General features: G+C 28.9%; 1 protein-coding gene across 4 annotated transcripts in view; it reads right to left on the bottom strand.

Moving 5' to 3' along the window:
* The window catches only part of LOC113510245 (uncharacterized), a 28,268-nt gene extending 12,107 nt beyond the window's left edge, over positions 1-16,161 (bottom strand). For 2 of the 4 annotated variants that reach the window (XM_052900212.1, XM_052900214.1), the window contains exons 1-3: positions 15,824-15,957; positions 3,398-3,634; positions 3,074-3,202 (exon numbers count right to left, since the gene is read on the bottom strand). In XM_052900212.1, coding sequence (XP_052756172.1) covers positions 3,074-3,202; positions 3,398-3,634; positions 15,824-15,869 — 412 coding nt within the window. In that variant the 5' untranslated portion in view covers positions 15,870-15,957. Of the gene's footprint in view, positions 1-3,073; positions 3,203-3,397; positions 3,635-15,823; positions 15,958-16,009 lie in introns of those variants that run through there. The other 2 variants (XM_052900215.1, XM_052900213.1) reach the window with 2 other exon arrangements.
* Positions 16,162-17,500: the final 1,339 nt, after the last annotated feature.

Below are 17,500 nucleotides of genomic sequence, written 5' to 3'. Positions count from 1 at the left end.
AACTATCAATACAATAGGCACTATGAACGCACATGTTATAGTATGAGCTCCCTGTCGAGGCTTTTCAAGATACTATAGCATGAGGTCTTTCAAAAAAGAGGTAAAGAGGTTTCTTCAGGGTCAGCAACGCGCGTATTACACCTGGTATTGCAAGTGTTTATTGGCTACGACAACTGCTAACCATCAAGTGGGCTATACAATTGTTTGTCACCTTAGTGCTATAAAAAACACTATCCAGTGCAGAATAATGCGTTCCATTATAATCGGTCATATGATTAGAAATCGATATTTGAATTATTCTGTGTAAATTTTAATATCGATTAATTAATAAATCGATTATTATACAACACTACTTGCTAGTAGGAACAGAGTTCAACACTCTCGACAGCTTCCTTATTATATAGCAGAGACGGTCTTCATTATATGTACGCTAATTTCTGACTCCTTTTTCGTTTCTGTCAATTATAATTTACTGAAGAACGCCCGAATATATTAACTTATCCGTAACTTCGTATTTCAATAGACAACATGTACGTAATTTATTTAAGGAGTTGGGGTGAATCATATAATGAAATTGTAATATTCTTAATCTCTAAATGTCGCCTACATAAAGTATGTGGAGTAAAATAATTTTAATATTAGGTATCATTTGTCTGATATACGTCTGTATGAACACTAATCTTAAGAGTTAATAAGTTTATTTAACTTGCGAAATCACATCTGCTCTCTGAAGAAGGTGCGGTGGGTAATTTTTCTCTGACAAAAGAACTAGAGTTTAGGATACCAAGGAGAGAATGAGGTACAAGGAGAGAGCTATGCAAACAGTATTCAGAAGTATGATATCCAAGATAAACACGTACTTAAAAAAAACGATGAATTTTCTATGCACATGCAATGCATATTTTATTATAATAATCCACGCGTTTCTATTCCTTTTCCTTTCTAGGATGTGAATAAGAGGCCATAATACATTAGATAATAAACGCAAAAAAATAGAACTCCATACACGTAAAACAGTTTTCTAAAAATAAGCCTTAATTATTTCAAAAACAATTTTCTTTAATTAAAAAATGTATTCACTCCTATATATACTCATGTATAAATTAATAAATTAAATATTCTTAAATTTAATTTCATGATACTATTGGTTCTATTGCTTTACGGTAAGATTATTTTTATTTAGTTTAATAAAATATAGTACTTTTGATTGTTATAATTTGTCTTTAATAATAAATAAATATTTTTTTGAAGTAAATTCTAGCCATAATTGACCTAATTCGTAATTTTTTACATTTCAAGATTAAATGCAATGTTGAATAAAATATTGATAATTTATATTTTTTGTTCATAAAGAAATCCATCTAGTATTGTATTCTAAAGCTTAGATTTAATTATCTAGGTTTTTACATACACTACGTGACATCCATTCCATCCATTAGGTTAAATCTTTAGTATACGAGTTACGAGTAGTATCTTATCTATTGCTATTATTGTATATCGTATTTTTTACCGTAAATAAAAGGCAAAAAATTTTAACAGCGTTTTATAACATATGAATTAGAAAAATACAACGACATCTTCAAATAAAAGATTTTATTAACTTTCAAATTTTAAAATTATATATAATAAAGTTTTAAAATTAAACAAAATAAATTGATTTATGGTATGCATATTTTTGATCTATAATACTTCAACTAATGGTTTCTGAAATAAGTGATTTGTTTATTTATAAAAATATGTTTTTCTTTGAAATGTTTTTTTTTTATCTAAAATATTATAGTGAAATAAACATACCTAGGTTACATACATAGATTTAGAAAAGTATGTGAGATAACGAGACTCCTTGATTACTAAAGATGTTTCTGATATGATACTTAAGTTAATATTAGGTACTTTGAAATTCCGAGAAAATTTCTTTTCGTGATTGAAGAAATCTTTTTTAACTATCTACCAACCAAATCATCTAATATACGAAGTAATAGGTTACCTCTTCCTTTTAGAATATCCAACTGTAGGACATTAATGGGTTATTAAGGACGAAAGATTTGTACTTAGGGGAAATCAGTCTATATATACATTTTAATACACTTTTTTTTTATTTAACTTAAAATTGAAAATTTAAGAAAAAATACCTAAGCTTATGTTTGAAATTTGTGAGGTAAAAAATCTTAAATAATTGCAGTTTATAAAGGTCTATATGAATATTACATTAAGTTTCTACAATTATTAGGAAACTATTACAATATACAATTATTAGGAAATTATCAAAAAATCTCTGCACAATTATGACCCAGAATAGGAATTTACTAATTGTAGCCATAATAATTAGTAAATGTTAGGTGTTTATTTCGTATAATAAATGCAATAAAGGTAATTTTATTTCAAAAAAATATATATTTATGTACAGAAATCTCGGCGTGTTAATTCAACTCGCATCTGACCGGTTTTAATTTATATTTCATTTCACATTCCGCTCATATGATTTTACTTAAAAATAAATCTTACATTATTGAATAGATAGTTTCCTATAATTTGGTATTATTCACTTAATAATTTCCTTCAAATTTCTTTTATAATTCCATTAGTGATCTAGCCTGACTTCGCATGGGAAGATACAACTTTGAAATGTTATATATATATATATATATATATATATATATATATATATATATATATATATATATATATATATATATATCATTAAAATTTAAAATAGCCGTGTAATCACGGCATAGAATAGGCCACCCCTTCCTATCTCGTGGGTGTTGTAAGAACCGACTAAAGGAGAGCGAAGGATGGGCAGCAGCGTCCCTCTTAAAACATCTTTAAAGCCTGACTGCGGATGCCAATCCGCCTGCCAAGCGTGGCAACTACCGGCAAAACCCCCCAAGGGGGAGGCTTATGTTCAGCAGTGGACAGTTAAAGGCTAATATTATGATAAAAATGCGAAAATTTTATTGTATATATATATATATATATATATATATATATATATATATATATATATACAATTTCCCTATTTTAATGATATATATTCATATATTAGTATATCTACATAATTATAAATACTTACTATAAACAAGCATAGGTTTAGTTCGACGATCTTCCTCCATGAAGGTAGACACTACACACGTATAATTTCCGCTCAAATCTGTGGTCGGCTTTAGAATTTTTATAGCTCGATACGCTTGCAGTGGTTCGTCTGAAAAATTATATTGTATATATTCAGAAAAGTTCATAAAAATCATTAAATTCTATATGTACCTATTTCACTACTACTTCCATGGAAATCAGTATGTTGTAATATATAAGTATTGTAACTGTTGAATATTTTATCCTTTAAATGTAATTTGTGCTGATCTAAAATTACACATTCCACAGTATTTCCCCAACTCACCAGATATCCTGAAACCCATATCAACCTTCCCCTTGAGCAGGCCAATTACTTGAGGTTGCATTGGCGGTATCCATTGGTAGACTAGGCCAGCAGAGCCATTGAAGAACCACTTCATCACGAGTCCAGGCCCCGGTGACACTGATCCAGTGCTGTATTCGCAGTCGAGAATCACAAACTCCGTCCCTGTCTCCACCAGCGATGGTACTTGTATACGCGTTATATTCACTGCTATGCATTCTGTCAACAATTTTAAGACATCGTAAGTAGCTATATCTTATATTTTTATTTGTGATGTAGTTTTTCTCGAAGATTCGTTATAGTCACAGTTATTTTCGAAATAGTCGAGATTATACCTAAACAATCAAAGTCACATCGAAAACGTCAATTTTAAGGTAAAATATCGTCTTTTTGGCGTCATTTCGATGTCGTTAATGTCAAGTCTGTTATGTAAATAAACTATATGGTTATATTGAAACGTTGTGACATTAAATATTACAGAAGTAATAATTACGGGTAATAAATATATAAATAGAAAATTATAATTAACTTTGTAAATAATTTGAAAATTCTTAAACCTCTGTATAGTATAAATATTATGATAAAATTGAAATTAATATTCTCTACCTCAGACAATAATATTTTCATTAGATATCAAGAGTGATTTAGGACTTCTTGGAAGTAAGGTATAATATTCTATAAATATAATAATCACGAATGAAATTCTCCGTATGATACGAGCTCATATTGTAGTTTATCAATAATTAAAAACAATAAAAAAAAAAAAGTTAAAATTTTAATTTCTTCCGTCTTTATCGTAACTGAGTATAACTTTGGATCTCATTAACAATTTCCAATAATACAATTAACACAAATATTTGACGAAAACTTAAAGGAAGCGACTTCAATATAATCATTCTAATATTTTTTCATAGATCTCATAATAGTGTTACTTTTGTACTACTACTTCTGCTACTTTTAGAGTAACAATCACCACAGTATAACCTTAAATTATTATTTTATTAACGACAATAAAAATAAGATATGTGGATACTATTTACTTGCAATTTCAGTCGCGTTAAATCTCATTTAAAATAAAAAGATGACCAAAACCTAGCTACAGTTGCCAACCCGCTGACCAAGCATGGCAACTACTGGTGAAACCTGTCTTATTAAATAATAATACTTATACTTATCAAAAGAAATATTTTAAATAATTGATCAATATTTTACTTAACGTTATATAATAATTAAAGAAATACGACGACATAATTTTATATGTGTAAGTAACAAAACCACAGATATAATAAATGAGAAACAGGTATTGCCTTTTCTCGTATAATATTCGTATTTCATCGCTAGAAGCGAAAATAAGTTAATCTCTATTTGTGAGCATCAATTATTTTCCTTCATAACAAATCCTCTCATTTTAAAACCCGTGGAAAATATAAAAAGTGAATATGCTCTTTTTTATATAGCTTATGCACTTCGATATTATTGACTTTTGTAGTATTTGTTTTTTTTATTTTTTATTTTAACGTAGTTTATAATTTGCTATATGGAATTGGATCGGATCGTCGGTAACTCTATATATAGACACCTTGGATTAAGTACGCGGAATCGTGATTCCATATTCTAAATTCCAGTTATTTAATTTAATGTGTCTGCAAAACATTAATGTGTGTGTATGTGTATGTGATGATATCATGAGCCATATGTAATTGTTTATATGTCAGCTTGGTCTTATATTCTAAAACAAGAAGGGTACATTTACTATTAAAAAAAAGTTTTTTTTTTCAATAGTAAACGTACCGTATTCAGTTCAAAATCTTAGAAGCTATTATTGTTTGTTGATACCTATAATATTTATGATAAACTACTTGAACCGATGGTGACACAATCAAAATCTGTTCTTTGAATTGGCAATAATAGGATCGTCAATATAATAACTGGCAGGAATAGGATCGTTTATATGAGAAAAGGTAAAATGTTTTTTTTTTTTTATTTTTCAGGACACTTTTTTCTCATTAGAACCTTAAAAAAATAGATAAATACTCCAGTCGTTCTCAATTATTACGCTAAGCAAAACATTTAGCAATTATTTAATTATTTTTATTTATATAGCATTTATTATTTACATATAACGATTTTTAAATTTTTCAGAGAAAATAAAATAGGAAATTCTTATTAATTCTATTAAAATCATAAATGTGACATTGTAAAAATGTTTAAATATTTAAATCTTTGATATTTTATTATACTTTAACGACTAAACAAATTTGAATATAATTTAGTGCACAGATAGACCATAACGGCATGGTACTTTTTATTGGTATTCACGTGGACAAATATCTAAGATGTAGAAATAAATTTTGTAAATATTGCAGTCTTTTATATGAAATCACTGAGAATGATGTAACCCGTAAGTTAATGCATTATACCTATCATATCTAATACATTTACGATAAGGACACTGTTTTGGCAGTTCATATCCTTCAAATAGTCTATGAATAATGTATTGTTAATATAACAACCATAGATAGGCTTTCAGGGAAATTGAAATGTACACGAACGTTCTAGTATCTATTCACATACGTGTGGATTGGTTGTTATTATTAGTTACATTAACTATAGTATAATGATACTACATACATAATGATGTACTTTCTATCTATTATAATATTGAAATATGGCACATTATAGGTACCATATATGGATTGGATTTTGTTTTTATGTTGGATCTTTGCAACTACAGGATAATATTATTAGGAGAATGTCTGTAGGTTTTGGATTTATTTGACATACATTCCAATTCTCGAAAAAATAAACTGTCGGTAAAAAATTGTTATTTTGAGAAACAATTTTTTTTATACCAATCCTCTTTTGTCTACATTGGCTACATTGCTTGCCTATATTTAAAAATAAAACCCGAAAGAACGCTTCTCAAAGGTTGACTATAAGGAATCCCTTTATGGGATAAGTCCGCTATTATATATTAAATGTTTAATGTATTCTATAAATTATATACAATAAAAATTTTACAATACATTACGTTTTAATTAAAGAGGTTTCTTAAAGTTAACGCTATTTCTGTCACCTGAAAGTTGCTTGTAAATTAAAAATGTATATAAACATGATGTTTATCATATTATTACTCATTATCTTAGTCTAATCAGCTGAGTTAGACTAGATAAGTAACGAAGTTCTCGTTTAGATTATTGCCAATTTGTATGAATGTGTTAATTAATAGTAATTATTGTATTTTTTTTATTGTCCATTAGCGATGACCCGAAGCTCTATTCGCGTTAATTAAAATGAAAAGAAGCCCGTACGAGTATCTAGGATATATTCTACCTTTGTATTCAAACTGGTTACTCATTTAAGTAACAAACATCAAAACATCAAACAAACATTTATGACGCTTAACGTAATTTTCAGAGCGTATATTTTCTTAAATGTGAGCTATTTAAAATTAAACTAAATGATAAGAAATAAACTTTTATCGCCTTCTCAATATACAAACCTTTACTTTTGTCAAGAGAATGAATTAAATCGACATATATATCATAAATAAGCCTACATATTTTCTTATATCTTTAATTATTCCCCAACGGCGTATTGCTACCAGTCATTGAAATTAAATTCTTTCTACAGTAATAGGATCTGACACAATTACCATGCTTGTCAATCATGACTTGGAAGTCACAAACTCCAGCTGTATTCCAAAAATACACAAGATAATATAATTTGGCTCTATCCGGGAGAATTTATAGTATCAAGGTTGATAAGCTTGTGTTACAACCGCTAGATTTAAGATTAACTTTCCATTAAATATAACAGAGTACTGTTTACATCCTTTCTTTTCTTACGTATTTGGATAATGTCGGGATCGCTTTATAAATCTACAGTGAAAACTCGAATCTTAAGTCATTAATATTTTCATGTGAACTATGTGGCAGGAATTAAATAATCTAAAATCTTAGATTATATAGATAGAGCATCGAGCCTCAAAAACGGGTCAACTTTTTGTCCACTAATTGTCAATTTAGCTAACCCGTTTTTATTTTATTAATGTATAAAAATGATACATATTCATATAATATACTAAACTGAAAACCGTTGTAGAAACTTGTAAGAACTTTTTTCATATTCGTATGTAATAATGTTGATAAATCAACACATGGAATACATGAGTAAATATACAATTAGGAACATTAATATAAACTAACAGTTATAATTAGAGTTGACAATTAACAGAACTCTAAACAACTTTATAATTAGGAGTAATCACTCGAAATAACGTCTAGTTATTTAATTAATCAAAACAAAAGATAGCCGGGATAGTAACAAATGACATAAAAGGGAAGTTCGCTCTCGGACTATTAAGCACAGGAAATTAAGGAACTATATTGTTTACTGGTGGGCATCCCAATACAATATTACGTACTACAAGAACGGTTCATTGCGCTCGCAAGATACTCGTACTTATGTGGACTTGACGTGAGAAGGTTATATTCATATCGTCAATATAAATTGTTATATATTTCATATTAATATCGAGCTCTTAGAAAAGTGGTAATCGCTTGGTAGTGATGTTTCTCATAAAAGGCATAACAACAGATATACCTAACTAAGATTTCCATTTAAATTTTAATATACTATATAACAAGGTGACTCAAAAGAAAGTTCACATTTAAAAAATCGATAAAAAATTAAACAAGGAGTTTATTAAAAAAAGTGTATAAATACACTTTTTGGGAATTTATTTCTTGAAAATGATATCGTCTTAGTGTAAACCGTTGCGTTCATAGCATTCATTTAATCGAGCTCTAAAATTGTCTATGACGGCTCGGCATGTATTGTCCGTGATGGCTGCCATTTCGTGACGGATATTTCCTTTTAATTTTGCCAAGAAATCGGTTTCTTGGGATAAACTTTAGATTTGACGTAACCCCACAGGGAAAGTCTATAGCGGTTAAATCAGGACTTCGTGGAGGCCAATTCACCTCTCCTGGATATCAATTTGCCAGGAAAAATTTCACGAACTCGTGGTAAAGACTGTTGGACGTGTGTAAAGTTACTCCGTCCTGCTGGAACCATGTTCTTTGGTTATGACCAGGAAAGTTTTACATACTCGTATTCTACTATACTATATACTTTTTATAGGTGAATGATTTTAAAAATTCTTTCACCTATAAAAAGCTACATTATCAGTAAGTAATACATGCTATAAATTATTTTTTTTAATTACAAATCTCCACGATAGTTACAATAATGCAACTTAAATTATCAAAAATTTACCTCTTAAAATTACTTATTACCTATTAATCTACGCATACATAGAAGAAGGCTACATAATACATATTATAATAAATAAAAAATATAAAAAATTATATTAAGACTAATAAGAATAATAGAAGCCAAAGCCGTAATTTTTATAATGTTAAATGTTGTCTATCTGTATATTTCATCATCACTTTCACCATCGACAGACGAAGACAGACAAGTAGACGAAGGTCTTTAACCAGTGTGTGTTGCCAGTGATGACTTATGAAACCAAAATATAGTCCTACATGATTGTCCGTATGCAAAAGCTTCAAATTACTGTTTATGGGATAGAATACGAAACGAAGATATCCACAAAGGAACCAAAGTAACCGACATAGCGCAAAGGATAAGCAAGCTGAAGTGGCAATGGGCTGGTCAGATAGCTCAAAGAACGGGAAAAGGGTTCTTGAGTGACGACCCCGCACGGGCAAGTTCAGTGTGGGACGACCCCCACTAGATAGAGTGACTACCTAAAATACATTGCAAAGAGTCGGTGAATCCAGGTGGTTCAGGACCGTTCTTTAAAGCTATTTATGGGGGAGGCCTATGTCCAGCAGTGGACGGATGATAGTAAAATTCATCATCGTTTGAGCCATATATATATAGATTCAGTTATCAATAAACATTAGCTGTATGCGCTTTGGTAAAAGTTTAGTATAATACTCAACTTCCTCTTATTTCAACGAGCTAATTAATTTGCAGGTATTAAAATATTTTAATTATAACTGACTTTCGCGGAAACAAGTTGATTATTATGAAAATTGAATGGATTTCAAGTGGTTATTTTCGTTAAAAACAGGGGAAATACTCCTAAGTTCAATAAACACTTAAAGTGTTTATTAATTCGACATTACTTAGGTAGGTACTTACATGATTAATATAATAATATAAACAAAAAGAAATTTTTAATCAAACTTAATTCAGCGCATTTTATTTTATCATGTAAATTACCTACATACATATATTAAAACTATAAATGAACACTATTTTGGCATATATTAATAATGATATAAAATAATATAAAAATATAAAATAAACCATACAATCAATTGGGATTTTAATAAGAGTAATCGAAATCAAAATCTTATTTATCAAAATATTTTTAAGACTTGAAGCACTTGAATGCAATTTTCAGAATCGAATTCCTGTAGAGCAAACGTAACATCTGGCGTTATAACTACAATTTTTATTGGTTAAAATGTATTTACACTTTCTTTTTAGAAATAATTTTCCTTTAATTTTCTTGCAGTTTAATTACGCTCAGGTTTAGATGTCGCGGTTATAATATTAATATATCTTTTGCAAAGTGGATGGGTATACATCGAAATGTTATTACTTACATTTTTGATAAATAACAACTATAGTTACTACAAATTATCTTTTGATATTGAACTAAGAAGATTTACATCTGGTAAAAAGTATAATACTTTTTACCAGATATTTGCGCAAGGTCATCTGCTTGCATGTAAAACGGTAGAAAAATTATTAGTACATATCCATTATAATAATATTATAATAATACATAGACATGTAAAAATGTGTAAGATATATTTCGCAAGAACAACCTTAATAAAAAAATAAATAAAAAAACTAATAATTTAACATTGGTGAAACTGTTTCACAAGAATGTCTACGATTATAACATTATATACGTACATGACACTTGAAGTTCCTTATACATTGATGTTTCAAAGTTCTCCGGATACAACATTACGAATGTATGTATGTACAGCCCCGTCAGATTCCATTGGGAGGGCTTTTGTAAAATAAGCCACGCGTAAAGGCACTTTATGTTGTATAATATTGAAAGGCATTGACTGTACATTTCAAGCAAAACGTTTATTTGCCCTAACATAGGTATATTTTATAACTATAATAGCCCTTGTAATATTTAAGATTGCTTTTAACAATTTCATTCGGAGAAATAGTTTAATAGTGTTTATTTTATTATTAAATTATTATCATGCTAAAAATCATAGACACAGTATAAAAAGAATAATCGATATACAGTTTTCTAAATAAAACAAGATTTAAAAAATATTTAACATTAATATTCAATATAGTAGTAGTGCGTCATGAGCTTTTTAGATTCATAATTCAAAAATGAATTTAAAATCCCTAAGTCAGCAAAACCCTATTTATCATAAGAATGGTAATGACGTGACAGTAACTTCAAATAGAAGAAGATTCTCAATTCGATTGTATTTTTTTATGTGTACCTCATAACTCCGTCAGTTGTAAACCGATTTGGTAAATTCTTTTATTATCTGTAAGGATAAGCTTACAGATCCCATACAAATGTTATCAAAATCGGTTCAATACTTTAGTTTTTTAATCAAAATAACCGGTATTGTCACAATTGAAGTCGGTTTGTATTGTGGGACACAATCTTTTATTATTGTCTAATTAACCCCCGACGCAAAAAGGGGTATTATAAGTTTGACATCTCTGTGTGTCTGCCTGTCTGTTTATAATATCGTAGCTCCTAAACAAATAGACCAATTATATATAATGCGTTTTTTTGTTTGTTTGAATGCTACCGTGATTGAGATGGTTCTAAGCTACAATTTATTTTTTAGATCTGTTCAGGCGTTTCAAAGTTATCACCTCGAAACTTTTTTTTATTATTTTGTAGTTTAATATTATTAAAAAAAATCTATTATTCAATTTTAAATTCTTAATTACTCCAAAGCTTTCAAATTATGCTTTTAATTCGTCCACTCCCAGCCATTGTAAATATACCCGTTCCGAAATAGTTTTTTTTTTTTAAATTAGCTTAATTTTGATTTTTTGTATCTTGACAACCCCATTTTTTTTATTTAAATCATACTCCAAACTACTTCAAAATAAAATAACAATTATTTTGTACTTAAAATAAATTCAGCACTTGAAATATCTATAAGCATGAAATTCCCGTAAAGTGTTTTGTTACCTGTATAACGCTAATTGCCCTTTAAATGTCCGTGAACCCTTTTGTACAAATATTAACTATGTTGTCATTGTCATTGAAACTACATACATAAATGACATATTTTCTAAGAACGGCTAATTTTACTACAATGTATTTATACCACTAAGGTAGTATCACAGATTAAGATTTACCATAAGGAGACTGTACAAAAGTCGTTTGCTTGGGCACCTCTGTCCCATTCGTGTTTTAACCGTAAAGCAGTTGTGTTTGCATGTGTTTCGGTTTGAAGGGTGGGATATGGCAGTGAATTTACAGGGTACAGAGGAATAATACCCGAGTCCTTGGGAATAGCAACGCATGGGGGATATCATGGGCGAAATATTACTGGTATTGGAAACATCCAAGGTAATGTTCATGTTTATAGGCGACGGTTACCACTTTTCATCATGAGTTTGTTTGTCATTCTAAGTTGCATAAAAAAAAAGTAATAGTATTATGCGATACTATACATTAATCTATATTAGGTGTTACCTCACTTTTATAATCGCTTAATGAAAATTTTTTACACTAAGCGCCATCTAGTCGTATATTAAGCAGAGCTGACTGTGAATACCAAAATACGGAAAGAAAATATTTATTGCCAACACCAAAATAATATTATACTTATTAAGGATAGAAAACCGAAACAAATTTCATGTTTGTCGCTGCCAACGTGGCCGTCACTGAGCATGTGTTGCAGCAAATTAATTGCAACAGCGCTGATATTCTGTGGTAGCCATAAAAATTAAAAATTAATAATCTTGTTTAAAGATATTATTCGACAAGCAATATATTTAATATTGCAGTATAAATATATTTCAAAGTTGCTCTGTTGCGGGTGCAGAATTATATATATATTTTTTAATATATACCACAAGAGATCCAGCCCGATTTCAAACGGGTAGAGAGAATTTTGGAATATAATACACAACCTGCGTTACTTGCTGGTAATGTAACTTTTTATAGATGAAAGAATTTTTTAAAACGGTTAAGTTCATCTATTACAAACAATCAAATCTTCATCATCATCATTTCAGCCATTATCCGTCCACTGCTGAACATAGGCCTCCCCCACAGACTGCCACAAATAACAGTCCTGAGCCATCTGTATGCACTGAACCCAACAATCAAATATTCCCTCCTCATAATATGAATACAGATTAAATAATTTGAGATTGTATTAACCAATAAAAAAATAATAAAAAAAAACAATTTCAATTATAGCAAAACCATTTATTTCGATTTAAAAGTGAAACTATTGGGTCGAATTTGAAAAAAATTATATGGCATGAATCTGTAAATATATCTTCATTTTTCAGTAAAAGAAAAAAAGAATAAATCGTTTTATAATCAACGGAGTTATAAAGTAACAAACAGAAAAAAATATAATCGTATCGCGACCCTCTTTCTTTTTGAAATCACTTGAAAAAGAATTTGTTACTTTTGCTTCAAACAGCTGCAGGGTTTCCCCTAAAACTTTATAATTAAGCATATTATGCAATATATATTATCTAATAATAGTTACATTCTTTAAATAGTCCATAATAATTATATTAACTATACATATTATAATTTTATATCAATAAAAATATAATAATAAATAATACACATAATTAGCTACAGAATGCTTTCTTTTATTTTCCTTTCCAGTACTTATTAATATATAAATATTTAAAGATACTTGAAATTATTAATATTCCCACACAATATACTTTGTTATTGTTATTAATTCAGATTAATACAGGTTTGAATTACAATTAAAGGTCCAGACTTTCATCATATCATCTTCATATCAGCCTTTAACTGTCCACTGCTGAATATAATCCTCCTCCTTGGGGGGGTTTTGCCAGTAGTTGCCACGCTTGGTAGGTGTATAGGTAACCGCAGTTAGAGTTTGGAGATGTTTTAAGAGGAACGCTACTGCCCATCCCTTAGTCTCAATTCCACAATCTGAACCTTGATCCTAATAAATCCTTACTAATGTTATAAATGTGAAAGTATGTTTGTTTGTTTATTACCTTACAGCGTCTTAATTAATCAATATATAATTTGGTTTACACTTACTATATGTGATGGAGAAGAATATGGGCTACTTTTATCTTATATATCGTCAGTAAATATATTCCAATCACGCGATGGAAGACGTGGATAAAAGCTAGCAAAAAACAATTAAAAATATTGTTTTTTATATAATTCTTTCAGGTAATATTTAAGTAACAAATTGTAATAAAAAAATAATTCGTGATTCTGACTTTGATTTTTTTAATATTAGATAGATAAGGTACAACCGTACCTTACATAAATTTTATATACACAAATTGTTAAACAAAATATAATTTAATAAATATTTGTCTAATTATACTAACATTGTAATAATATTTTAAAGAATTAAATTGTTTTGAATAGGGTTGAAATAAGTTACTGTAATTTCGAATTTCATAAAATTGTAATTCATATGAATTAATGATTAACTTTTAATGGGTAAAGGTACCTATATCATAATATATATTTAATTAACTTCCATATTTATGGAAATACTAGCGGTATAATGGCACACAAAGGCTTTTGTAAATGAATGGATATTGTACAAAGAAACAAAGGCGCACCATATATATAGAACGTAGACTATAGTTATTGTATCACTAATAAGCTTCAAATTGTCATATTGCTATATTGCATTAAATATTGATTAATTTTTATCTTTACTTTGTTTATTTTTTTTTTACTAAAATTTTTTTTTTATATACAACATAGAATGGCAAACAAGCTGACGGCCCACCTGATGGAAAGTAGTAATCGTCGCCTATTGACATGAGCAGTACCATGGGTATAACAGAGTATAACTGTTTCGCTCATGATACCCCCCATGCGTTGACATTCCTGAGGACTCAGATGTTATTCCTCTGTACCCTGTAAATTCACGCCCACTCTTTAAACCGAAACACAACCATGCAAACATAACGGCTTCACGGTAGAAACACGTAAAAAGTAGTGAAATTTGGTTTATACGTAGTATTTATAAAGGAGAGGAGCATTGGCTACTTTATAACCTGGTTAATCAATATAATTTTGAGTATGATTCACGAAAGTTTGTCTATCGGTTTTGGGGAAATATCCATTTATAGAAAATGAAATAAACTTTTTTTCTATTAAATTTATGTATGTAACTTGTAATTCAAATAAATTAGTTTTGAACACAAAAATCCTAGTTTAAGAACAGAATTATTATATATATTTTTTCAGAATTTTTATTATTAACCTAATCTGCAAATAGCGTTTCAAAAATAACCTTCGTTAGAATGAAGCGCCTTTTAACCGCCCCAGTTGAATTTATCTGTCAAATAGTTTCATATCGTAACTTTCCCGTCAGATATATCGAAAAAAAACCTGTTTGTTGTTTAACCGTCTACTATCTTAACATAGTAATAAAATAGAGATAGACTACCTATATACTGAAAATTTACAATATTTTAAACTACCTTGTCATATTTAGAAACATTAATAAACTAAGTATAACATAAGTTACAGATTTGAATCGGCCGCTAAAAGCACGGTAACTGCTGTAAAGCTATGCAGTCAAAAGGTTAAAGTGAGTTAAGATAACATCTGGTTCTGAACTAAGTAAATGTCCTGAATCGCCAGTTAATGGATTAAGATTTACAAACACGGTGTATTTTCGTTCATATTTTTTTGTAATTACAATTAATTTATAATACTTGGCCTTTAGGTGATGTGGATTATAAAACCTACTACCGATATTTTCTGAAAATATAAATCTAAATTTATCAGTATATTCGCGATGAATTTATAGTTTAAAATTTTTTAACTTTTAATAATTGCTTATTTAATTTATTATTACATAAAATAATTTACAGATTCATCTGAAACATCTAAATAAATACAGTTCATTCTGATAAATAAATAACAAGTATGTTTTAAGTTAGTAACAAGAATGTGCTTAGAAGTATACTTTGTATAATGGTTAGATAATGAAAATTGAACCCTATAAATATTTTTTTTAATACTTGCTCATATGTCACGTTTAATTCTTATAGTGTAGGTATTTTTTTCAACCGTTTACACAAATTATAGGACAAATGCATAAATTACTTAGTTATTTGTGAAGTAATAAAAGCACACTTTTTACGTACGTGTTAGTAAACAAAACACCAATATAAACATGTTAATGGATTTCATATAAACACGGCATTACTGAAGCAAAATTCATCTAAATTAGAAACTAGGATAGCAAGGAAATTACACACGGCGAAAACTTTCAGCACGCAACAAAACACCGACAAGCACAACATTTACATATTAGTGCAATCGATACAAACTGGAACACAATATTAGTAACACGAACTGTGTAAAAGTATCCATAATTCTCTAGTCCATATCCAACACAACATACAACTTTTTAGCTCGCCGCCAAAGTTTGGGAAGTTTGGACGAAAAGCTTATTGTGGTACGCGGGGAACATCCGCACGAAACTATATACAAGCACAGACTGAAAATTTTCTATACAGTTGGCAATTTGGGATAGCAGTAGCAAATGCGCACGCGTGATAACCTGTTGAATATCACTTATAAATTATTATTTATAGCAGTTATATTAAATAAAATTATGAACATGATTAATTAAATAAATCAGAATGTGTATCTATACCATTTAGTATTTATGTAATGTTTTATAGAACACCAAATTTCTTTAGTAAAAACGAGATTCCTACAATTTCATATTCCTAAGACGAGTACCTAGTTACGAGTAACTCTGACTACAAACTTCGAATAATAATTAATGAGTCTGTATTACACTCAGTGTTAAGTTTTAACACAATTTTATATCATTCATGTTATTTTATACATCACAACACAATAATTCGTATGTAGTAAACATGTTTATAATCCTACTAAACATGCGTTCTCTTTCCTAAAAACTATAGACAACTGTATGTCAAATTGTATCCATATACGTTAAACCATTTAAGCGTGAGTAACTAACATCCAAACGTATTTACAAGCTGTCACATTTTATATTGTTAGAAAGGGCATGAAAATGAGCTTATTTGTTTGGCATTTTATCAGCTTAACTATTCGTGACGGAATGTTTGTTTGTTACTTCTTGGTACCTAAACAGCTCAAATGGGGTCTAACATCGTTATTGCAATTTACCCTATCAGGTCAACTTCCACACGTTTCTCCTTGGATACTATCGTGGTTAATTCTTGAATTCGTTACGTATATATATATATATATATATATATATATATATATATATTTATCTATATTTTATTTAGGTTTACTATTTAGACAATCCGTAAATAAATAATGTTTGGAATTTTATACAAGGCATTGGCGGGTGTTAAAATAACTACTACGGAAAGCGACCAAAATAGGAAAACTCGAAAGAGAAAATCTAAATAAATAAATAAAACCGAAATAACAAACTTACTTTTATGAATATGTAATGTAATAATAATACTCATAATGAATGTAATGTGTGCTTATTAAACTTTTAACAATAAAATATTTTGGATATTTTTTCGAAGACCACAAAAGAACTAAAAAGGTTCATTATGATAGAAAAAAGTAATATTACTTAGTATCCTCAAATGAAAACTTGCATTCCCCAAATGTATTTATAATAAATAACAACTATTAAATTTATAGTGTGTTTCTACTTTACCATCAAAAAAATGTATTAGTGCTTTGGTTTCTAAATTACGTTAGTTCTGAAAATATTAGTGCTTTGGTTTCTAAATTATTTTAGTTCTGAAAATAATATGGCAGTGAATTTACAAGGTACAGAACATCTGAATCCTCAGAAT

This window comes from Galleria mellonella, unplaced genomic scaffold, assembly GCF_026898425.1.
Source record: "Galleria mellonella isolate WM207_F2 unplaced genomic scaffold, CSIRO_AGI_GalMel_v1 utg64, whole genome shotgun sequence".
In the NCBI taxonomy this organism is placed as follows: domain Eukaryota; kingdom Metazoa; phylum Arthropoda; class Insecta; order Lepidoptera; family Pyralidae; genus Galleria; species Galleria mellonella.
This window is presented reverse-complemented; position numbering and strand designations above follow the sequence as displayed.